The sequence below is a fragment of the Neomonachus schauinslandi genome, chromosome 15 (genome assembly GCF_002201575.2).
Source record: "Neomonachus schauinslandi chromosome 15, ASM220157v2, whole genome shotgun sequence".
Classification (NCBI taxonomy): domain Eukaryota; kingdom Metazoa; phylum Chordata; class Mammalia; order Carnivora; family Phocidae; genus Neomonachus; species Neomonachus schauinslandi.
In genome coordinates, this window is record NC_058417.1 from 55,127,118 (window position 1) to 55,152,474 (window position 25,357).

At 43.1% G+C, this 25,357-nt stretch overlaps 1 protein-coding gene across 2 annotated transcripts; it reads left to right on the plus strand.

Annotated features, from left to right (window-relative positions):
* Positions 1-498: 498 nt before the first annotated feature.
* On the plus strand, positions 499-25,357 carry MFSD11 (major facilitator superfamily domain containing 11). Of its 2 annotated transcripts, XM_021680969.1 has the most exons (13): positions 499-906; positions 1,457-1,512; positions 3,288-3,395; positions 4,116-4,195; positions 4,315-4,411; positions 5,654-5,712; positions 6,234-6,378; positions 11,591-11,631; positions 17,182-17,247; positions 19,958-20,083; positions 23,011-23,185; positions 23,859-23,994; positions 24,641-25,357. In XM_021680969.1, exons 1-13 carry the CDS (start codon positions 811-813, stop codon positions 24,803-24,805), a joined length of 1,350 nt encoding a protein of 449 aa, XP_021536644.1. In that variant the 5' UTR covers positions 499-810; the 3' UTR covers positions 24,806-25,357. The 2 variants fall into 2 exon arrangements, with proteins under 2 accessions (XP_021536644.1, XP_044777690.1); XM_044921755.1 differs by lacking the exons at positions 4,315-4,411; positions 5,654-5,712.

A 25,357-nucleotide genomic window follows, 5' to 3' on the forward strand; every position in this document is an offset into this window, starting at 1 on the left:
AAAGCGCGGAGTCACTATTGCTGGGAGGGGGGAGCGGCATTTGTGGGCAGTTGGAAAGCCCGCGAAACGCTCTTTCCGGCTGCGAGGCAGTACGGGCGCTCTCCCGCAGGAGGAACAGGAAGCGCTCCCCTTGCAGGCCCCGCCTTCTTTTCATGCCAGTATACGACCTCCACGCAGCTTTTCTGCTCGGACCTCCGCAGAAGGTTCCCGCTTTATCAGAGGGGGTACTACTCCCCCACCCCCGTTTGCTTCGCGGTCTCCAGCCTTCTCAGGCCCCGCAACGATGTCTCCAGGCTCCCTCCCGCAGTTCCCGACTTCTCCGCTGGGTTCCGCTTTGTAGCCCCACACGGCGCGCCTGAGTGTTTTAGGCTGCACAGGACTACATTTCCCAGCCGGCCGAGCGGCTGGCGCCGAGGCTACGGTCAGATGACCTGGTCGCCTGACCCGCGGTGAGTCAGGGCCGGCGAGGCGGGCGGGGCCGCGCCGGCCGCTGCACCTCGGCCTTGGCCCATAATCCCGCTCGCGGGCCGGTCAACCTGGAGCCGCGACGTTATTGGCACCTCTCCGGGTGTCGGGCCTTTCCCTGCTCGGATCGGATCCTGGGAATGTCCTAACTGCCCGTGGGGAGAACCTCACTCTCGGCCCGCGGTTCTGATCCAAGAAGTGGAAGTTGACAGCTTGGCAGCTTTGCTCCTGGATCTGCCTCCTCTCCTCACCGTCTCATTTCCTTCCCCAGGATTGTCAGTGGGTTCCCCCGAGGAGAGCTGACCGCCCCGGGCTGCTGCTGACCTCCGCCAGAGTTGAGCCACAATGTCCCCGGAATCTAAAAAGCTTTTCAACATTATTATTTTAGGAGTTGCCTTTATGTTTATGTTCACCGCCTTTCAAACTTGTGGAAATGTGGCGGTGAGTCGGGATCTGTTCTACCTCCTTTGAAGTGCCTCTCATAACGCATTCCAAAAACGATAATAAACAGTAATTGTGCCTAACAGCGCGCTTAAGTTGCACCTTGTATTTTCCCACCTACCCTTCCTCGGTTTTTATGCCTCGGTTTAATTTCGTGTGTCAGACATTTCTTATTAATACTGTATCGGGATGGGGAGTTAAACAAGACCGCTTATTCCTCTGATCTGACTTGGGGTTTGTATGTTGACCTGTTATTTCTTGTCTGTACTAAAGTCTCCATTAGTATTGGGAGAATTGAGGAGAAAAGAACCCCAAGGCCTAGCTACAGTTGATGTGCCCCCTCCCCCGCCCCCGCCCCATCATCGGTTTGCCTTGTCCCGTTTTGTAGTCCTTTTTTTGGTCTCATAGTTGACTTTCAATATGAAGTACTGAGTATCTTGAATTTTACTTTACCGGGTGCTTCATTCTCAGTTCTCGGAGACAGACTTTGGTGGGGATGGGGAGGGAGACTGCGAAGTGTTTTCATTGATTAGCTTTATCTTCCACGCAGCAAACTGTCATCAGGAGCTTGAATAGCACAGATTTTCACGGCAGTGGATATACCAGGTATCGTAACGTATGATTGGTCTTACTTGATATATTATAGTAGTTACCTAAACCTTATCAGAATTTTTGGCAATAATTCTGTGATTGAATTAGTAGTGGTTGCTTTTTCTCCGTAACTGGTCTGTTTGGGAGAACATAATAGAATAAAGGTGATGAGTTTAGGTTTCATGTAGAATTAAATACTGGGTTTGAAATCCTGGGTTTCATGACTTAACACTGCATTATGTTAGGCAAGTTACTTCTATGAGCCCAGTTTCCTTGCTCAGATAATGCGTTGACGTGTAAAGCTCTTGGCACAGTGCCTGGCATTTAATAAACACTCAAGAATTGTCATAATTACATCTTCTCAATCCTAAACAGAGGGTGTTTTATATGATTCTTGAAACACTCGGTCCTGTCGTAATTTCATGATTAACATACTGTCATCAGGAGCTTTTAGATTTTTGTTAAGGTGTTTAGTCTCGCTCTCACAGAGAAAATAAAGTGAAAAGACCTTCCTGAGTCACTAGTACATTGTGACTGAAGCTGGGAGTGTAATGCACACATGGATATAAGGACATACGGGTTTCTTAATTTCTCTGCAGTTAACTATTAGATGCTGACCAACATCCCCCCCTTCCCCACAACTCTTATTTGGTTCTTTATTACCTATCCTAAACCTGATCTTATATATGATATTTGAGAATAAATGGGTGCTAATGTCCTTTTTAAATTTTTATTTATTTATTTATTATATTTTATTTATTTATTTGACAGAGAGAGAGAGAGCACAAGTAGGCAGAGAGTCAGGCAGAGGGAGAGGGAGAAGCAGACTCTCCACCGAGCAGGGAGCCTGACGCGGGGCTCGATCCCAGAACCCTGGGATCATGACCTGAGCCGAAGGCAGACGCTTAACCGACTGAGCCACCCAGGCACCCCAAATGTCCATTTTTTAAGTGTTTAACAATACCACAGTTTTTAGTAGAGCTTATGTCTTCAATTCCAGAGAACCTTTACTGTTTGAGAGGATCATAAAGGCCAAAGAATAATTTACTTTGGGTTTGTAAATAGTGTCTAGTAAATGAACTCAGGACCCTCAAAATGGTTTTAGTCATACTTTGCTACAAGACGTATGTACTAGGGCTGGGTCTATAGTGGCTGAATAATGTTCAGAAGAGACCATTAGATTGAGTTAAATAAGTTCTGGTTTAAGGAAGTGATAACTCTGTGCTTGTCATTTATAACAGTGAAACTTCATGCAGTTGCCAGGAGTTGTATACTAAGTTTGTAGAGCAGACTCGTTGACTAGGGCCTCTGGGTTGAGATGACCAGGGATGGGATTCTGGCTCCACCATTCACCAGCTATCTAGCTGGACTTTTGGCAAGTAACTTAACCCCTCTGTGTTTCAGTTTTCTGTAGAGTGAGGATAATAATAACAGTACTATCTTTATAGAGCTGTCAGATTTAATAAAGAAAACATACATAAAACGCTTGGCTCGGTGTCTGTTACATGTTATATGTTAGCTGTTATTATAATTTACCAGTCCATTAAAAGCATATTGTCCAAGGCAAGCTGATTCAAAGGGAAATTTGATGAGACTTTAAGATTTTGTGTAAGTGAAAACCTCATTATAGGATTCAGCTTAATGATAGAATTATTGTTAATTCCAACTAAAGAAATGAATGTTTATGGCAAAAAAAAATATATAGACTCTAAGTGGATTTGAAAAAAAACGCACTTTTGAGACAGTGATTCAAGGGTTTTGTTTTTTCCTTTTATGTGTTATGTGTACAGCATGGCAATTATATATGGAGTGTTCTCTGCTTCAAATTTGATTACACCATCAGTGGTTGCCATTATAGGACCTCAGCTTTCTATGTTTGCAAGTGGTTTATTTTACAGGTGAGTAGTGCGATTTTCTTTCATTTAATCCAAACACCCTCAGCACCTTCCAAGCATATAGTAAACTTTTCACAAGAAATTGCTGATTTGGGGGTGCGTGGCTGGCTCAGTCAGAAAGGCACGTGACACTCGATCTCTGGGTTGTAGGTTCGAGCCCCACGTTGGGTGCAGAGATTACGTAAAAAAAAAAAATTGCCGACTTGGATTGAATAGAATACAGGCGGTATTTTAGGGATTTGGTTCTCTCCTTGATGCCTAGGGATACCATGTTGTTTTAATGTGGTGGCATGTGTGCATACTTCCTTTCATCTTACTATTCGTAAAAATAGATATCTCTATTTTTTTCTTTCTATGAGAGTTAAACTTCCCGTGAAATAATCTTATTTTATATCAAGTTGATTAACAGGAATTCAACCGAGATAACTAAGCTTTTTTTCTGGGTTGTAGAATGACAGTCCCAGCCCCTGCCGAGCTATTGGCAAAGGCCAATTGCAAACCCTCGTTCAATGTCCAATCTTACAAATTCAGAATAGTAAATTAAGAAATGAGTAGGTCACATTTGTCCTCTTTCCCCCCAACACTTTAGCTAGTGTTGGAGAAGTCCTTTACAGGTTGACTTTTAAAAAAAAGAGAATTCTCAGAACCGATTCCTAGAAGGCATAATTGGCATTCTATATGAGGTATTGTTTGACCGTAATGCGTTGACCTGTTACATTTTAGCATGTACATTGCCGTTTTTATCCAGCCTCTCCCATGGTCCTTCTACACAGCCTCTGTTTTCATTGGAATTGCAGCTGCTGGTAAGCATCTTGATGTTTATTTTCTTTGTCTTCTGGGATTTATTTAAGAGTATCATGTGTTTCATGTGTGAAGCCAAGTGATTTCATTCCCTTGACAAAACTTTTGGTTTGAATTTCAGTGCTTTGGACAGCACAAGGAAATTGCCTGACAATAAATTCAGATGAGCATACTATTGGGAGAAACAGTGGAATTTTCTGGGCACTCTTACAATCTAGGTAATAATCCTTCTGGAGCTCAGTCTTTCCTTTAATTCTTTTGTCACACCATTTTTTTAAATCTTTGTTGTGTTGAAAATTCCAATCTTCTATGTTCCATGACTTGAGTTCCTAGCTGCATATGATACGGATTTAACGTTTTATAAAATTGCATGAAATGCATGGACCTGCCTAATTGGGACTCGTGATTAGTAAAGAGAAAATCATGTTAACCATAATGTATTTAGCATCTGCTATATTTCAGGCAGGGACTGTTGGCTTCATTACTAAATCTCAGTAATCCTCACCACCTCATGAGACCAGAAGGTATAATCTGTGTTCTACAGATGAGAAAACAGAGGCTTAAAAGTGAAGTAACTTATCTGATTTAAACCATCCTTATCTGGATTCCAAAGACCACATCCTTCCCACTGAGCTGCATATTGATAGCTATTAACAAATAACTGATAGCTGTTAACGAATATATTAAAATTCAAAAGTGAGGGGTGCCTGGCTGGCTCAGGGGAGCATGTGACTCTTGATCTCAAGGTCGTGAGTTCGAGCCACATGTTGGGTGTAGAGATTACTTAAAAAATAAGTGAACTTTAAAAAAAAAAATTAAAGTGAGACTAATTATATTAGGGCTGAATGATACAACATGTTCTATATTTCCTAAGTAAAAAAGCAAGAATGGTCATTCTGTCGTGGAATCTGTCCTGAGGATTTACCCTCGTGGATATTACCTAAAATTGTGGTGTTGATAAGTCTGCATAAATGCAGATGTTTAGTTGTAAGGAGGTGTATATTAAGAAACCAGAGTGTAGGCGAATGATTCCTTCTCTGGGAAAGTATGCTAAAGTATCTGATTAGATGCAGGTATCTGAATCATGAAATTTTTTTTTCCCCCAGAGATTCTTTAAAATACAGAATTTGAGAAGTAGCATAAGCTTGTTTCCAAGTAGTCATTTCCAGAGTCCCAATAAATCACATGGTTCAAAGAGAGTCAAGTCTTTGAAGGGCGGTTCAGGCGGAATCAGGTCACTGTCACGTGGAAGGAGACTAAATTCCATCTGGGTCAGTTTTTCAGAAAGAGTCAGGGTGGAGTCGATACTTTTAAATGATCTAGGGCAGGTAGATACTTTTAAAATTATATATGCTTAAAAAATCTTTTTCACTTTTTAACAAATAATGGAAAAACTGCTCTACAAACTGTAAATATGGAAATAAATCCTCAACATCCTGTCCTCCCTTTTCTTTCCCCAGCTTGTTCTTTGGAAATCTCTACATATATTTTGCTTGGCAGGGGAAAACTCAAATATCAGGTTTGTGTTATTCACTTTGCTTTATTCACACATGTTTGAAGGATAATAATAGTTTCACAAAATATCCATTATTGCTGTGTTCAGATTGTTCTAATGAACCTTGCTGCCTTAAGTCCTCTCAGATTTTCGTCTGTAGTAACTTTTTTCCTTATATTGTATTATTAAGCTATGATTTTAGTTTATGACTATGCTTTAAGCAGCTCAAGGTATAGGAGAAGGTTATGCTGTGTATGAGCATACTAGTCACTTGTTAGACTTTTGAACCCTTGTTTTGTCTGTACGCTTCTTTGGTTAAAAGAATATGATTAATTTCTTGTGCCGTTTTTCTTTTGGCTTATTAGTATTTCTTTAACTGAAAGACAAAGGTATTCCATTGAGTTTCTTGTTTGAGATTTTCACTAATTTATAAAGTAAACATTTAACAAGGAAATGTTTGGATGATTTCAACAACCTCTGAACATAACACCAACTTGAATTGTTTGCATGGCCAGTGCTATCAGCTTTCTTCTTTTTTTCTCTAGAGAGTGACCGAAGAACAGTGTTTATTGCCCTGACAGTGATTAGCCTTGTGGGGACAGTTCTTTTCTTTCTCATTCGGCAGCCAGATTCTGAAAACGTCCTAGGAGAAGATGAGTCTTCTGATGACCAGGACCTGGAAGTCAACGAGTAAGAAGTTGGCAACGTTCCTTTTTATTTGAAAATGTATTTTGAGTTGATGTAGTTTAGAGATACCCAACCTTTTTGCAGCCCTAACTGATACCCAGCATTGGGCAGACAGGAGGAAAAAGTTTTATTTTTATTTATTTCTTTATTTTAAGTAGGCTCCACCCCCAACGTGGGCCTCAAACTCACAACCCTGAGATCGAGAGTCACAGGCTCAGGGCACCTGGGTGGCTCAGTCGGTTAAGTGTCCAACTCTTGATTTCAGTTCAGGTCATGATCTCAGGGTCCTGGGGTTGAGCCCCACCTCGGGCTCTGCGCTCCCTGAGTGGGGAGTCTGCTGAAGGTTCTCTCCCTCTCCCTCTCCCTGCCCCCCTCAGGCACACGTGTTTGCTCCTGCTCTCTCTCTCTCTCAAGTCTTTCTTTTTTTTTTAAAGTTGCAGGCTCTACTGACTGAGCTGGCCAGGAGCCGAGGGAAAGGTTTCAAAGCCAATCAGAAGAGAAAGAAGACAAAAGGGGAGTTGTGGGGAGAAGGAGGGGAAAGGAAAGGAGAAGCAGGGGAAAGTTTACAGGGGATTTGAGTCTAATCCCAGGTTGTGGCTGACAAGCTGTATGACCCTGGACGTAGCCATAATCCCCTTATTTCTCTGGGCCTCGATTTCCTTTCAATTCAGCCGGCATCCGTGTGTTTTAATGTACAAAGATGCGGGCTTATAAAGTTAAATAGAAGACAGTCTTTGCCCTCTCTTACTGTTTCTCTGACCCAACCCTAAAATATCCCCATTCCTGTGGCGAGTGTGAGGGGCAGGGCCATCAACAGTTGTCCTCGAAGATCCTCAGTGCATGCTCCTATGTGCATGCTCCTATGCACAGTGCTGGGTTTTGGCCCTAACCTACGTGTGTGCTCTTCCCCAAAGTAGTCCAAATGGGGAAAGAGGTTTATAGCCCTGTGTTTTTCTAAAAACTGTAAATTACCTTGAACCTGTTTCAATTATAAGTAAAACTAAAATATCACAGTTTCTCTGCAGGTATTATCCAGGTTTGAGGAAAGGGAAATGAGAAATCTTTGCCAGTCTCATTTTGCTTGGCTTCTGAATCAGTAAATTGTGAGGATTACCTTATAGCCTTTTATCTATTGTTAAAACGTTGGCACTGAGCATTCTGTGCTGCCTTGTTAATCCCCAAAAGGCCTAAAATCCTCCCGTCAGAGGATCATTAAGCATTCAGAATTTCACTAAGTTTGTTTAAAGCAAAAGAGAGCAGCGCCTTGGTTCAGTCGGTTAAGTGTCTGCCTTTAGCTCAGGTCATGATCCCAGGGTCCTGGGATCGAGCCCCACATCAGGCTCTCTGCTCAGCGGGAAGCCTGCTTCTCTCTTTCTCTCTCTCTGTCCTCATGAATAAATAAACAAAATCTTTAAAAAAATATGTAAAGAAATAAAAATAAAAGGAGAGGTGTTACCTTTGATTTGAACACGTATTTATATGATACATATTTATAACATCAACTATGTGTATATATTTTTAATCATAAACTAACAGATATTGGAGAAGGATTCTATGAAGATGAATACCACAGATTCAGCAAAAATTAAAACACCTGTTTGTTTAGCAAATGTCAGATGTTGGTGCTGTGCAGACAAATACAGCCCACCTATTTTCAAGGAACTTCGTGGATAGATAGAGGATTGTATAACTGATAAGGTGCAATGCTGAGGAGTATTGCTCAGTCCTTTTAGCATTTTCTGTCCCTGAATTGTCTCCCAAACTTGAAGCTTTCTTGTCTTTATTCTATAAATAGCACAGACTCTGTGCCAGCCCCCTTCTAAACCTGAGGGATACAGCAGTGAACAAGACAGATAAGTCCCTGTTCTTGTGTGACTTAATTTTGGAGGGGGTGTAGATAATACACGTGTAAAACCGCAAAGTAAGTGCTCGAGAAGGCAGCGAAAGGGGGAGGTGATGGAGGGCTGGGTGGCTCCCTGAGGCCTGACTGGTGAGGAGGGACGATCAGCTGATGGCCATTGCCAAGGCCAGGTGGTGGGAAGGGGTGCGGTGGGTGCCAGGGCTGCAGGGAGGGAGTGGAAGTAGGAGTATCTGCAGTAGTCAGGGAGTCGATTCTGGGAGGCTCTGCAGGAGCGCAGGTTCTGTTCTTGGTGTGATTAGAAGCCATTGAAGGGTGGTGCCTGGGTGGCTTAGTTGAGCATCTGACTCTTGATTTTGGGCTCAGGTCATGATCTCAATGACCTGAGATCAAGCCCAGTGTCGGGCTCTGCTCTCAGCACAGGGGCAGGAGGGGGTTCTGCTTGAGATTCTCTCTCTCCCTCTGCCCCCAAATTGCCCTCAAAAAGAAAAAAAAAAAAAAGCCATTGAAGGGAAAAGTAGGATCTGATTTTAAAGGATTCCACTAAAGACCTTAAAGAAGATGATTTGAGGATGCAAAAAGGCAGCTCAGTGTCCTGAGTGGCCCCCTTATGTGTAATTTGCATGTGTGAGGCCCTGTGAGCTGAGTGATCTCTAGGAATTTCTTTCTTGGCAGTTGCGTCTCTGGCCCCTCCTTCCCTCCCTCCCTTCGGTCTATATTTGAGTGTCTGTTCCAGGCACTGTTTGGAGGGTGTTTTGTTGAACAAACAGAGAGATGTTCGTGCATTCGTGGAGCTTTCTAGTGGGTGAGAGAGAAGTAGGAATTCTTTTTAAAAAGTTTTTATTGAGCTATAATTCACATGCCGTACAATTTACCCATTTAAAGTGTACAGTTCAGGGGTGCCTGGGTGGCTCAGTCGTTAAGCGTCTGCCTTCAGCTCAGGTCATGATCCCAGGGTCCTGGGGTGGAGCCCCACATTGGGCTCCCTGCTCAGCGGGAAGCCTGCTTCTCCCTCTCCCCTCCCCCTGCTTGTGTTCCCTTTCTCGCTGTGTCTCTCTCTGTCAAATAAATAAATAAAATCTTTAAAAAAATAAAAATAAAGTGTACAGTTCAGAGGTGCCTGGGTGGCTCAGTTGGTTAAGGGTCTGACTCTTGATTTTGGCTCAGGTTATGATCTCAGGGTTCTGAGATTGAGCCCTGCATTGGGCTCTGTGCTGGGCATATAACCTGCTTAAGATTCTCTTTCTCCCTCTCCTCTCCCACCCCCATGCTCATGCTCTCTCAAAAAAAAAAAAAAAAAAAAAGTATAATTCAGTGACTTTGAGGATATTCACAGAAGTGTGTGTTCATCGCCACAACAAATGTTAGAATATTTTTATTACCCCCCAAAAGAACCCTTACGTCTTAGCCATCTGATATTAGAAAATAGAAATGTAAAGGAGCGGAGGGTATGGAAGTATGGGCTGGAGGTGGGAGGCTGGCTTGCAATTTAATATTATGACAGTTATTTATATGGAACACACACACATATATATACGTATATGTATATATGTAAAATTACAGATGGAGTTGCCGGGGAAGGCTGAGAAGGTAACATTTAAGTTGTAGGGGATGAAAAATACTTTTCCCTTCACTCTCCTGTGTTCTCAGTTGAGACCCCCTGTAATAAAGATTAATAAGAAGAAAAAGCAATCAGAAGTTTATTCACACATGTTCCTCATGTATACATGAAGGAAGCCCAGGGGAGAGTGAGTAATTCCCTAGGCTGGCTTAGAATTTAGGCTTTATATACTATCTAAATAGGGAAAGGGGAGGAGGAATGGAGGCTTCTTACAGGAGAGTAAATGATTTTATGGAAGGATGAGCAGACCCGTAGAAGAATAGATGGGAGATAGGATAGCTTGTGACATACCGTTGGTGTCCGGTCTCCTCTCTTATGACAAGAGCCGGTCTTCCCTGTCTGATGAGACTCCCAGAGGTGATTTATAACAGTTGAGTTCCTTTTGGAGGCTCTTTCTTTAGGCAGATGAGGGGAGTTCAAAGAAAGCCTGTACCCATATTTGCTGTTTTTTGAGGGCCTACAGCTCAACTTAATCAATATACTAAAGCATGTTTTGGGGTGGCACGTTCTGCTACCCTCCAAAGTCGAGACCTTAGAGCGGTAAGTGAAATGGGAAGGTATTGGAGGGTTTGAGAGGGATTGAATGTGATCTCACTCTGTGCCCTCCATCCTCTCAGGACGTGGGGATCGTCTTATTTTAGTATCCTACTAGAAATGGCTCCCTTTAATATCTCACTGAATTGAATGGGGAATGATTTGCACCTGAGTGCTGGCTGGCTTAATTGTATTTTAATAGTCTATAGAGTATATAAATTGGTTCCTACTTATTTGGGGCTTGAAATATAAAATACCAGAATCCTATACCTGATCCTATCCAACTACAAGAGTACTATCAGTTACTTGGAGTCTAAAGAGTTTTTGCTTCCAGGGAAGACGTGAGTTTTTATGGTGGGGGAAAAAAGGTTTTTCCTGTTGGTTAGAACAGACTACCTTTTTTGTGTCGCTAATTCATTTATGTAAGTCAGATAGATCTCTATGAGGTTTCTTTTTTTTTTTTTGTAAAAATATTTAAAGATGGCAGAGGAGTAGATATTACCCTATCGGCAGGCAGAGTAAGAAACGTAATCTTTTATAAATGTCTTTAGCATAATCACATTAAACAACTTATACTTTAGCTACATGGTCTCATTAAATTCTTTTGGTTAAGTGGTAGCACGCCTATTTTATAAACGGGGAAGTGAAACTTGGAGGCATGGAGTAACTTGTCTAAAAACCCTATGACGAAGAAGTGGCCGAGCACAGCACAGACTCTGAAGCCCACATTTTTGACCCCAGCTTCTCCCGCACCCAGCTGTGGAGCATGGGTGCTGGCGTCGCTTTTGAAGAGTTTTCACCCTGCACAACTTAGTTTTGAAGGAGTCAGAGTGGAGGGAGATTGAGTTCTTACAAGGTGTTTTTACAGTATGAGTATAGCAGGGTGGAGGAGATTTCTGTCCTGCCTGAAGTATCCTTTCTGAGAAGGACACGCGTGGATGTGTGCTTTCAGCTTAGTATGAGAGAATTGTGTTCGGCTGTTAATAAAGGGTCACCCAGGTGGTGCTTTCACCTTGTTCTCTGAGGCAAGGATGGGGTCCCAGAGGGACACCCTGGAGCAAAGAGCATTGCAGGCAATGGAAATGTTTGCCAGACCATGTAGAGGACGGAGCTTTGACGAACGTCAATGAAAATATGATAGCATTTTCTCTCTTTTCAGTTTTCAGGGGAAAACACTTCGATATTTTGTTTTATTTTTTCAGGTCTGCGCAGAGCACTATGGGAAAAGCAATAGATGCGTTCAGTAAGTATTTTCTGTGTCGGAAATGCAAGAGCTGTTCGGGAGCAGCTACAACATTTGCCTTTCCCCCTTTCCCCAGTAACTTTGGATTGACGATCCTCCAGTGTTTTTGTTCTTCCAGGTATGCGGCTCTGCAGTTCAGTAGTCGTCTCAGCCAGGGTCTAACTGGGGTGTGTGCAGGATGGACGGGAACTTGACTGCCCGGCCTGGTGCCGTTCGGGAGAGACACAGGGAGGTGCAGAGAGCTCAGGGACTGGTGCTTGACAAGGCAGTGAGGACACACAGACCATCTCCTCAGAACCGAGTTTGGAAGAACAGTTGGGCTTGTCTGCGGAGGGTTCTTCCTGGCTACGCCTCCCTACGTGTTTCTTTTGTGTTAGTCTCACAACCGCTCTGTGAGTATCCTAGAACACACACCTACCATTCTCTCCATTTTATACAAGAGAGAATTGAGGCTTAGCTAAAGAAATTATTTACCCAAGGTCAGATAGTTAGTACACTGCTGAGCTGGGATCCGAGCCCTGACTGTGACAGGCAAGGCAATGATTCCCGTAACAGCCGTCTTGTGGTTCCTTCAGAAACCGGCAAACATGGCTTCTGGGTCTCATATGGCCTGATGTGGGCCAGTTCTTTGCTTCTGCCTGTAGCTCTCTCAGCCTCTTTTTCTCCCAAGGAGAGACTCTGACCACTGTCTAGTGGGGAGCAGCCTTTTAGGGGCCATGTTGTTTGAGTTAGGCCCCTTGGCCTTACACTCTCTGCTTGTGGGTAGCCCACAGGTTGCCTTGGGCCAGGGTGGAAGTTCTTGATCTAATCAGCCATGGCCTAAGTCAGAGGACACAAAGCACACAACTTCTAGCCAAGAATTCATGTGGTCGCCTTTTTTATTTTTTAATTTTTTATTTTTTTAAGATTTTCTTTATTTACTTGTCAGAGACAGAGAGAGAGGGAACACAAGCAGGGGGAGTGGGAGAGGGAGAAGCAGGCTTTCCGCTGAGCAGGGAGCCTGATGCGGGACTCGATCCCAGGACTCTGGGATCATGACCTGAGCCGAAGGCAGACACTTAACGACTGAGCCACGCAGGTGCCCCTTATTTATTCTTAATCATCACATTCCCTTTATTGATGCTGTGATGCATGTTGTACAGAAAAGGCTCCTGCTTATCTGAAAAGCATTTCATTCCTCAACCGAATGTATATGTTTGATAGGATTCTAGAAAGTTTTTTAAAATTTATTTCTTGGTCTTGAAACAATCCTGAAGTCCATCTGGAAGAATAAATCAGAATAGCCAAGAGAATTTTTGAGAAGGAGAAGGACTTTCCCTAATAAATATTAAAGTCAATTGTGAATTCATTTGAACACTTTGGAATAGAAAGAGCAGTGGAACTGGATTCTAGAATTGGGCCCACGTCCACAATACAATAAATACAATAAAAGAGACTCTTCAATAAGCAAAGTTAGGGAGAGGAGTAGTGTGTAGGAAAACAGAGTTAATGTAAAATTGAAACTAGAAAAGTAAGTGAAGAAACTGATTGGGTAAAGAAAAGCCTTTCAAGGGGCACCTGGGTGGCTCAGTCGTTAAGTGTCTGCCTTCGGCTCAGGTCATGATCTCAGCGGGGAGTCTGCTTCTCCCTCTCCCACTCCCCCTGCTTGTGTTCCCTCTCTCGCTGTTTCTCTCTAATAAATAAATAAAATCTTTAAAAATAAAAAAAAAGAAAAAGCCTTTCAAGGATCAGACGATAAGGGAAAAGAATGCCCTTTGGTTGCTTAAACTGTAAAACTTCGTCTATCAAAACAACCTAATAGAGTTAAAATGGCAGGGAAGATATTTGCTTAAGTATAAAATGCAAATTTGAAAGTTTTCCATCAAATTTCAAAAGATAAAAAAATAATGGTCCGTGTTATGGGGAGTAGGTATTTATATGCCTAAGACCACGTTGCTGATAGGAATATATATTTGTAGTATTTTCTGAAGAGCAATTTGTCAGCAAGTTATCAGAAGCCTTAGAAATGTTTGTACGTTTACCCCAGCAACTCCACTAATACTTCAGGAAGTAATCAGGAATTTCTGTTAAGATTTAATGGCTAAGATGTCTATATTAGTGAGAAACTGAAAGTAATTGAAATATTTCACTACAAGGCATCGGTACATCTACACAGTAGATTATCCTAGCCATTAAAATGAACTCGATGAATGTTAGAAAATATTTGCTCTTGGGGCGCCTGGGTGGCTCAGTTGTTAAGCGTCTGCCTTCAGCTCAGGTCATCCTGGGATCGAGCCCTGCATTGGGCTCCCTGCCCCTTGGGAAGCCTGCTTCTCCTTCTCCCACTCCCCCTGCTTGTGTTCCCTCTCTCGCTGTGTTCCTCTCTGTCAAATAAATTAAAATCTTAAAAAAAAAAAAGAAAATATTTGCCTATTATGTGAAAACAAATTTTAAAATAGTATGTATAATGAAATTTGTTTCTATTAAAAATTTTTTTTAAGTCTCGAAGAAGATCCATTAAGCTGTTAGATGATATTTTTTCTCTTAATAGGTTTATTGAATATAATTCACACACTGTACAATCACCCATTTAAAGTGTATAGTTCAGTGGCCTTTAGTACATTCACAGGGTTCTGCATCCATCACCACAGTCAATTATAGGACCTCTTCTTCACCCCAGAAGGAATTTCTGTACCCATTAGCATTCACTCCCCATTTCCTCCCCACCACCCCCATCCTCACCCTAGGCATCCATTAATCCGCTTTCTGTCTCTAGACTTGCCTATCCTGGATATTATTTTGTATACATAGAATAGTACTATATGTGCTCTTCTGCGACATGTTTCTCTTACTTACGGTTTTGGTTTTACTTCTGGTCATGGTTTCAAGGCTCATCCATGTTCTAGCATGTTCTGCAGAATGGGTTGTTTGTAGGCATCATGAATAATGCTGCTGTGAACATCCGTGCACAGGTTTTTGTGTGGATGTACATCTGCACATCTCTGTGTAGGTACCTAGGAGTTGTAGGATTGCTGGGTCCTCTGGTCGCTGTGTTTAACCTTCTGAGAAACCAGCAGATGTTTTCCAGAGTGGCTGCAACCATTTTATGGTCCCACCAGCTGTATCTGAAGGTTCCAGTTTCTCCACTTCCTTGAGTTCTTATCTATCTTTCTGATGATAGCTGTCCCCATGGGTGTAAAGTGGTGTCTCGTGGTTTTGATCAGCATTTCCCTAATGGCTAAGGATGCGGAGCGTATTTTCACATGCTTGTGGGTCATTTGCATCGCGTCTCTAGAGAACTGTCTACTCGGGTCCTTTGCCTGTTTTTTATGGGTTGCCTTTTTATTGCTGAGTTGTAAAAATTCTTTTCTTTTTTTATATATTTTTTAAAGATTTTTATTTATTTATTTGACAGAGAGAAAGCGTGGGGCTCGATCCCAGGACCCTGGGATCACGACTCGAGCCGAAGGCAAACACTTAACGACTGAGCCACCCAGGCGCCCGAGTTGTAAAAATTCTTTATATATTCTAGATAAAAGTCTCTTATATACGATTTGCAAATATTTTCTTCCATTCGTTAGGTTGACTTTTCATTTTCTTGATGGTATCTCTTAAAGCACAAAAGTTTTAAATTTTTGATGAAGGCTGATTTATACATTTTACTTTTTGCATGTGTTTTTGGTGTCCTAAGGTTTTGCTTAGCCCCAGGTCGCAAAGATTGGCTCCTGTATTTTCTCCTAAGACTTTTACAGTTTCAGTTCTGATATTTAGGTCTGGGATCTATTCTGGGTTCATTGTTACTTATGTTGTGAGGTGGGAGTCCAACTTCAGTCCTCTGCATGTGGCCACCTAGTTGTCCTGCTGAAAAGACTGTTCTTCTTCCCCACTGAATTGTGTTGGCGTCCTTGTCGAAAATCAATTGACTGTAAATGTGAGTGTTTATTTCTAGATGCATGTGTCTGCCCTTATGCTGGTACCATGCTTTGCTGATGACTATCAAGCTTTGAAGTTGGAAAGTGTGAGCCCTCCAACTTTGTTCTTTTTCAAGATTATTTTGGCCATGGTGGGCCCCTTGAGTTTCCATATGAATTTTAGGATTGGTTTATCTATTTCTGTAAATAGATGATGTTGTGTTGTTTTTAATAGGCTTCATTATTTTAGAGCTGTTTTAGATTTTTTAAAATTTATTTGAGAGAGTGAACAAGTGAGAGAGAGAAGCAGACTCGCCACTGAGCAGGGAGCCCTATGTGGGGCCCGATCCCACGACCCTGGGATCACAACCCAAGCTGAAGGCAGACACTTAACTGACTGAGCCACCCACGTGCACCCCATTATAGCCGTTTTAGGTTCACAACAAAATTGAGAAGGAGTAGAGTTCCCAAAATTGAGAAGGAGGAGAGCCCCCCGCTCTCACACATGCACAGTCTCCCCCACTATCCATGTCCCCCACCAGAGCGGCGCATTTGTTACGGTTGATGCACCTGCTACATTCACACATCATCATCACCCAGAGTCCACAGTTCACGAGGGTGCACCCTTGGTGGTGTACATATTATGGGTTTGGACAAATGTATATTGACATGTAGTCACTGTTACGGTATCATTCTAGATTATGTTTTAAAATTTTTTGTTAAATATTCTGATTATTCAAAAACAAATATGCTTTGCTAATGTTATTTTTTAAAATTAAAAGTATTATTTTAAACCTTGTATTAATCATAATTTTTTTCCTGGAAATACGTGAAAATGTCTTACTGCATTTAGTCTTACTACATTTCAGTGAGATTAGAGAAAAAAGTATCCTCTTCTGCATGTGGCGAAATTCAGGACAGACCGTTTGTGTCTTGTGTAACTTTTGTAGTCAGCAGTTGAGTAAGAACTAAAATCTGGAGCCACTATTCGTTTAGGACTAGTTTAAATCAGTGGCCTTAAACTATGAAATGTAAGTAGATTCAAAAAGACAGTTAAAACATGCAGTTTTTAGACCTGCATTTTCCATTGCAGATTTCCACCACATTGAACAGTGTAAAAACAGACGTTAAAGTAGTCCTAAGCAAATATGCAGAACTAAAGCTTCGGTCCCAGATCCAGAGAACTGAGAATCTCAGGAAGGGGTGTGGCAGCCTCGGTGCAGTCAGCAAGCTCCCTGGGTGGCAGTTGTCATCTGGAGTCCAGTCTTCAAGCCGCTATGCAGTCGCTCCCTCCCCCGGGACGTTAGCGCGCTTCCAGCCATTGACGCCCTTAGCCTAACTTGCGCTCAAGTCTGTTCACATAGTCTTGTTTTGTTTGATCCTATTTCTTTTCTCCGTTCCATGTTGTTGTTTTAGATTCAAGCTGGAGAATGTGTTGGGGAAAACACCACTGTAGAATATATCTAAGCAGGTGGAATAAACATTTTATTTACAGGACAGATTTAGTTCATCCCTTCAGCATCTGAATCCTTAACCTCAGTCCCACTGTATTTGTCTACTGGCGTTATTGACAAGGGGTGTCTGGGTTGAGTAAATGTTTTAGAATTTGGGGGTAATTAAAATCTAATTAAGCAGTCTTACATTGTTTTCTTTCTTACAGGAAAGTCTCTTAAGTTATGTGTCACCAAGGAGATGCTGCTCCTTAGTATTACAACTGCTTATACAGGTAAGGGGATTAATGGCGGTTTGGGTTTTCTGTGGCTGCATGATGACAGTGAGGACTGAAAACAACCACCATATAATTCTTTCTCACAGCTCTGTGCACTGATGGGGCTCAGCTGAATGATTCTTCTGATGGTCTTAATTGAGGTCTCTTCTGGGTCCTGTTAGAGGCAGCTGGGCCACAGCTTCTCGATAGTTTCCTTTGCATGTCTGAAGGGATTAAATGCAAGGCTGGGTGTCTTGTCTGTTCACCGTAGTCTCTGTGGCTGCATGACCCCCTCCCCAGTGATCCCTTCCTTCTGACCCAAGAGGAAGGCCAGATTGCTTAGGGGCTCCAAAAAGAGCAAAAGGAGAAACAACCAGACTTTCTGAAGGCTTAAGCCTGGCACGAGCCCAGTGTCACTTTGACTGCATTTCCCTGGCGAAAGCATATCACAGGGCCAGCCCAAACTCCGTGTGGGAGGATTCTACACAAGGGTGGAACCCTGGGAGGCATGGTTCATTGCAGCCAGTGATTCTAAGGCAAAATGGAGCTGTGCAGAAAACAACCCTGAGTAAATCCTAACTTCCTGTGGATTCGTATACTTTCTAATGACATGGAATGAGCTCTGTGGCTTACCGGAGTCCCCGGAGCGCTCTCAGATCCTCAGAATCTGTTTCCTTTTAAAAGGTGCTGTTGTGTTGAGGTGCCTGGGTGTCTCAGACGGTTAAGCGTCTGCCTTCGGCTTAGGTCCTGGGATCGAGCCCTTTGTTGGGGGGGGGGAGGTCCATGCTCAGTGGGGAGTCTGCTTCTCCCTCTGCCCCGCCCCCCGCTCACGCTTGTGTGCCTGTGCTCTCTCTCGCTCTGAAATAAATAAAATCTTTAAAAAAAGTGCTATTGGGGCGCCTGGGTGGCTCAGTCATTAAGCGTCTGCCTTCGGCTCAGGTCATGGTCCCAGGGTCCTGGGATCGAGCCCTGCATCGGGCTCCCTGCTCCGCGGTGAGCCTGCTTCTCCCTCTCCCACTCCTCCTGCTTGTGTTCCCTCTCTCTCTGTGTCTCTCAGTCAAATAAATAAAAAATCTTTTTTTAAAAAAAGTGCTATCATGTTAAAAAAAAAAAGTGTCATAATGTGCCAGTGATTACTTTTGCCTTTATTTGCCTTATAGGTATAAACATTTTTTTTTGAGAAGTAGAATAAATGGTAAACGTCTTTAAAATTCAGTTAAGTTTTGTAGCATTAAGGAATGAGGTCTTCTGCTGATTGACCTTAATTTTTTAGCCTTAATTTTTAAGACTTCTTTTTCTGGGAAAAAGAGTTTAATGAAAACATTTTATCTTTAAGCAAAGGTAGATAATATACATTGGTTTTCCAGACCTACATTCCTATTAACCTTGGAGAGCTATTAACAAGGGTAAAAAGCGGGTGCCTGGGTGGCTCAGTTGGTTAAGCGACTGCCTTCGGCTCAGGTCATGATCCTGGAGTCCCGGGATCGAGTTCCACATCGGGCTCCCTGCTCGGAAGGGAGTCTGCTTCTCCCTCTGACCCTCCCCCCTTTCATGTGCTCTCTCTCTCTCTCTCTCTCATTCTCGCTCTCTCAAATGATGAATAAATAAAAAAATAAAAATCTTTAAAAAAAAACAAGGGTAAAAAGCACTTAAAAAATCACTATTACAGACTTACATGTGTACCATCCTCTGTCCATCCCGTCTCCACACGGAGGATCATTTTGTTTGTTTTTAATATTTATTTATTTATTTGAGAGAGAAGGCGTGTGTGCGTGCGTGTGCAGCAGGAGGGAGGGGCGGAGGGAGAGAGAGAATCTCAAGCAGACTCCCCGCTGAGCACGGAGCCTGATGTAGGGCTTGATCCCACAACCTGAGATCATGACCTGAGCTGAAATCAAGAGTCAGACGCTCAACTGACTGAGCCACCCAGATGCCCCGAAGGACGATTTTTAACAGAAGGGTTAAAGGGTTTGCTTCTTTGAGTTGTGTATTTTTAAAGATTTTTTTTTTTTTTAAGATTTTCTTTATTTATTTGACAGAGACAGCGAGAGCAGGAACACAAGCAGGGGGAGTGGGAGAGGGAGAAGCAGGCTCACCGCGGAGCAGGGAGCCAGATGCGGGGCTTGATCCCAGGATGCTGGGATCATGACCTGAGCCGAAGGCAGACGCTTAACTACTGAGCCACCCAGGCGCCCCTAAAAGTATCTTTAGACTTTTAATAGTGTCCCATTTGTCTGTAATGTGTTTTTCTTTTTCTTTTCATTTCCTTTTCCAACCTTTTGTCTCTGAGCTTCAGCATGGATATTTTCTTTCTTTCTTTCTTTCTTTTTTTTTTAAGATTTTTATTTATTTGAGAGAGAGAGAGAGCACAAGCAGGGGGAGGGCAGAGGGAGAAGCAGACTCCCCACTGAGCAGGGAGCCCGATGTGGGACTCGATCCCAGGACTCTAGGATCATAACCTGAGCCGAAGGCAGACGCTTAACGACTGAGCCACCCAGGAGCCCATTGAGTTGTGTATTTTTATCCGAAATACGTGGCAACTGCCATCTTGTGGCTAATTCCATCTCATCAGCTACGTAGCATAAAACTGCTCTGCTTGAGGGGAGTAACGTGTCAGGCTGAATGAATTTTATTGTGTATGTATATAAAGCTCAAATACCACCAGCCATGAAGAAGAACCCGGAATGGAGATTGTGAATGTATAATTAAATCTGCTTTTTTCCTAAAGGTCTGGAATTGACTTTCTTCTCTGGTGTCTATGGAACGTGTATTGGTGCTGTAAATAAATTCGGAACGGAAGAGAAAAGCCTCATTGGACTTTCTGGCATTTTCATTGGCATTGGAGAAATCTTAGGTTGGTTTAAAAAATGTTTTTATGTGAAATCAGTTCGTTGTAGTTATCATAGGTATTGTAAGTGTACTTCACTTTTCTGTCCTTGAATTTTAATTTCCTTGCTTATTTTTACCCAGACAGGTATGTCTTTTTTTTTTTTTATCATCGTTCTGAGATAACTATGAGATGTTTCCCATATAATTCCCAGTCAAAACTGTAAGTAGGAAAACATATAGTCTCTCCCAGCTTTTTCTCTTAAAATACTTAGGGAAAGTGTCCTCTGAATCTCTGACACGAGCTGGATGTGCTTCGAGACAATCCACTTGGAACTCTTAAGTCCTGGAGTTTGTGTCAGACTCCACAGGTCCAAGGGCTCAGTCCCGCAAAGACGCCCTCACTTCCGGTGCCCCTTGTAAGTCCCGGGTCCACAGGCCACCTTTTGTCTGACATGGCTGCGAGTTTGGAGGTTCCCATGAGCCCCCAGGAAAATGCTATACCTACCACTAAAGCTTATTATAAAGGATACAGATGAACAGGCAGATGAAGAAGCACATAGGGCAAAGACCAGGAGGGTCCCAAGCACAGACACCTCTGTCCCTGTGGAGTCAGGGTATACTACCCTCCCAGTACGTGGACGCGTTCACCAACCAACCAGGGTAGGTCTCCCACAGCTACTGTTTAGGGGTTTTTACAGACATTTCATTACAGAGGCAGGGTTGATGAGATCATTGGCCAATGACGATTGAACTCAATCTCCATCCCCTCTCCCCGGTCCTGAGCCTGGGGGCCGGGGCTGAAGGTTCCAACCCTCTAAGCAAGTCTTGGTCCTTCTGCAACCAGCCCCCATCCTGAAGCTAACTAGACCACCCCTAAGTCCCCTCAGGAATCACCTCATTTGCATAAACTCCGGTGTGGTCAAAAGGGAGTAATGGAGAACAGAAGACACGCCTGACACAGGACATTTCCAGGGCTCTAGGAGCAGCTCTGGGCCAGAGAGCGGGGAGGAGGACAGACAAGGCAAAGACCAATGTGTATCTTTATTGTGCCACACTAGGTATTCCTTTTTTTCCAAATGTTTTTTATTCAAATTCCAGTTAGTTAACCTACAGCATAATATTAGTTCAGGTGTACGACATAGGGATTGAACACTTCCGTGCCCCTCCCGCTGCTCGTCGCAACGCCTGCAGGTATCCCTCGGTCAGCAAGGCTGGTTCGATGCCTGGAGCGCCGTGCTGGATATGGTCCTCTAGGGGGAGCTTTCCAGTTCATCAGATACTTACTGTGCATCCACTGTATGAACAAGAGACTCCCCACCCCCATGGAACTCATGGCTTAGGGAGGAACACAGACAGTAAAAACCCATAGGGCCCTTAGAGTGGCCGGCGGTGATCAGCATGACGGGGAGAGCAGACTTCTGTGGTTTTTGTTCCCTGCTTTACTGCCCACACCTGGAACCGTACCGGGTGTTTATATGTATTTGAACATGTGGAATACAGTGAGAGTAATTGTCTTAATGTTTTTGCTCATTCTAATATCTATGACAATTCTGGGGGGTTCTTTGGGTTTTTTTTTTTACAACTTTATTGAAATATAACTCGTGCCATATATGTCACCCACTTAAAGTGTATGGGTCAGTGTTTTTTAGTACATTCACAGGGTTGTGAGTCATCCCTACAGTCTAATTTTAGAACATGTTTCTTGCCCTTCCCCAGGCAACTGCTAATGTACTTTCTGTGTAGATTTGCTCATCCTGGACTCTCATGTAAATGGAATCAGAGAATACATGGTCTCTTAGGTCTGGCTTCTTTCATTTAGCATAATGTTTCCAAGGTTCTTCCACGTTCTAGCACGTATTAGCATCATCCTTTCTTATCACTAGATAATATTTAATTTTACGGATATGTCACATTTTACTATTTGGGTTGTTTCCACTTTTGGCCATTATAATTAATGCTGCTGTGGACATGTATGTACAGTTGTTGTGTGAATATATGTTTTCATTTCCCTTGGGTATATAACTAGCACTGGAATTGCTGGGCCATATGATAACTCCACATTTGACTGCTTTTTCTCCTCATGATGGGTCCGATTTTCCTGCCTCTTTGCCTGGTCATACTGGAGATACCAGACTTTGTGAACTGCTGGATATTTTTGTATTCTTATAAATACTCTTGAGCTTTGTTCTTGGCTGCAGTTCATTTACTTGGAAACAGTATGATTCTTTTGGGGCTTGCTTTTAAGGTTTGTTGGACAGGACCAGAGCAGTGCTCAGACAAGAGCTAATTATTCCTCACTCTTGAGGGAAGACCCTTCTGTGCACACCCAGTGCCTGTGAGTCGTAAGATTTCCTGTCTGGCTGAGGGGATGAAGCACTATTCCCAGCCCAGGGTGGGGCGCTAATACATCTAAGATATCTAACCCTCTTGGTTGGTTCTTTCGGGGGCCTCTGCTAATTTACTCACAGTATGTGCTGATCAGCACTTAGGGAAGACTCAGAGGGGCCCTCTGTAGATCTCTGGAATTGTCTCTCTGTGCAGCTTTCCTTTCTGATAGCCTGTTGTGGAACTCTAGCCACTTAGGTATCCCTCCCTTCAGGGGGGCTGCGGGCTCCCTTCCTTCACTTCCTGTCTCAGAGATCACTGCCCTTTGTTGTCTGATATCTCGTGTCTCCAAACTTACTGCTTCATATTTTTTGTACTTTTTTTTTTTTTTTTTTAGGCAGGTGCTAAGTCTACTCCCTGTTACCCCACTGACCTAGAAGTCTATTCTGATTTTTAAATTTTCTTCTGTTTCAATGGTTATTTTTTATTTTTAATATTTGTGTTTGCTTTCCCTTATTAAATTAGTTGTTGGTTTATCTGTTTTATTTATTTTTTTCAAAGAAACAAAATTTTGATTTATTAATCTGGCCTTGTGTTTTTCTATTCTCTATTCCATTGGTTCTGCAGGTGGAAGCCTCTTTGGCCTGCTGAGCAAGAATAATCGTTTTGGTAGAAATCCAGTTGTGTTGTTGGGCATCCTGGTGCATTTTATAGCTTTTTATTTGATATTTCTCAACATGCCTGGGGATGCCCCTATTGCTCCTGTTGAAGGGACTGATAGCAGTGCTTACATCAAATCCAGGTATAGTGACTGTCATTTTTCTAGTGATTTAAGGAAGGGTGGGAGGTAATGGGTGGCTAGATATTCAGAATGGAGCAGTTAATCATTTTCTGAAAGTCTGTTCTCTTTATAAGGTCATCTGTCAAATGTTAATGGAGCCAGAATTATTTTAAATAGGAGCTTGTGAGAATCCCAAGTTATTTTATAATTGTTGATTTTAATCTTTCAGCCCACTAAATGTTTTTCTTGATCTATGAAAGAGCATATAAGTATCTGATGTGATGTTATAGGTCTGCTTTCTGAGCAGTGAAGAACAGTGAGGAAAGGGTAGGCCATCCGGTCCATTTACAGTTGGTTATATCCGTTTTGAGGATCTTACTTCCTTGCACTCAACTCAAATTCATTATAGATGTAGACATTTATGTCCAGATCCACCATCCAAGGGCGGCCCTGTCCAAACCCAGTGTTTGCTCCCAGATAGTTCATAGACCAGAGTTTGCTTGGACTGTGCAGGTGAGTGCGTTTGAGCATAAATTCTTACGTTGTAGAGTCCAGTGTTTATTTCTTCTTGTGTCATAGTGTTTATACCTTGGAAGTGAAATGCTCTTGTAAGGGAATTGCTTTTACATTGGGAAGGGCTCCAACAAATACTGTTAAGAGTGTTCTTTCTAAATTCATTTTCCTTTTTATGCAGCAAAGAAGTCGCCATCTTCTGCAGTTTCCTGTTGGGTCTTGGGGACAGCTGCTTCAATACCCAGCTGCTTAGTATCTTAGGCTTTCTGTACTCTGAAGACAGCGCGCCGGCCTTTGCGGTCTTCAAGTTTGTGCAGGTAAGCTCCCCTTTGGGCTGGGCTGAGGTGGGTGCCTTTTTTTTTTTTTAAGTGCTTTAACATTGTTTTCTTGATGGGTTTGAAATGAGAGGCAGGGGCATCCTTTAAAGTATTTCTGATTGGACTTAGAAAGCAGCAAAGGGTGTGATTTTCTCCCCCAGGCTCCTGTAAGAGATTTTCCGTTCTGGTCTTAGTGCTCAGATGAGAGGCTTCTTGCCTTAGATACCAGAGTCCCTTTGTCACATAGACAAGCCCATTTCTGACTGGGAGTGTACGTTATTTTATTAATTACTCAGTTTCTCACAAAATAAATTTTATTTACTTATTTAAAGATTTTATTTGAGACAGAGCAAGTGGGCACATGTGGGGGGGGGCGGGGAGAAGCAGGCTTCCCGCTGAGCAGGGAGCCCCACTCGGGGCTCGATCCAGGACCGGACCTTGGGGTCGTGACCTGAGCTGAAGTGGGATGCTCAACCGATTGAGCCACCCAGGCCCCCCACAAAATACTATTTTAAATAACAGAATGCCACTTGCCAGATGGTTGCCGGCTCTCAGCGGGAGTTTACGGTGCGCGTTTGTGAGCTGGTGACGGGGGGTCGGTGGGGTCGTCTGGGTGCATCTTCTGACCTGGTCTGTTTCTTCTCAGTCCATCTGTGCAGCCGTGGCATTTTTCTACAGTAACTACTTGCTGCTTCACTGGCAACTCCTGGTCATGGTGATATTTGGATTCTTTGGGACGATTTCATTTTTCTCCGTGGAGTGGGCCGCCGCCGCCATCGTGGCCCGGGGCTCTGACTACCGAAGCATTTGACCCGGGGCACCTGCCAGGTGGGACAACAGCTGCAGGCGGCACGGGGGAGGAGAGCCCGGTTGAAGAAGCCACCTTCCCTTTCTGCAGAGTATTGGATGATGTTCAGGAAGGAAAATCAAAGAATTAAGACTGCTCAGTCTGCCAGGGTTGGTGTTCAAGTTTACAGACATTAGCTATTTAAAACAAGCAGAATAAGGGAAACTTGTTCTGTCAGTTATACTCGTTCAGAAATGTTGTTTTTCAATTCCTCTGTCTCAAGTTCCTTATAATCATGTTATGGAGTGTAAATGTTTTCTTCGCCCTCCTGTTCTCGTTGAAAGATGCTGCCCTGATTCAGAACACTAGGCCGAATGTCAAGTGAAGATTCTTGCTGGGCATGGGGTGTGTGCTACTATGTAATAATAGGGAGCATATGCCCGCCCCACATATGTGTCTGCGAATGACATTTAAATAAATTGTGAGATGCTGAAGTGAAATCTTTGAAAAGATTTGCACTTTCTTCCTCCTTAAACGTTTTGCTTTGGTAAGTTTTCCTACCTTGTCATTCGTAGC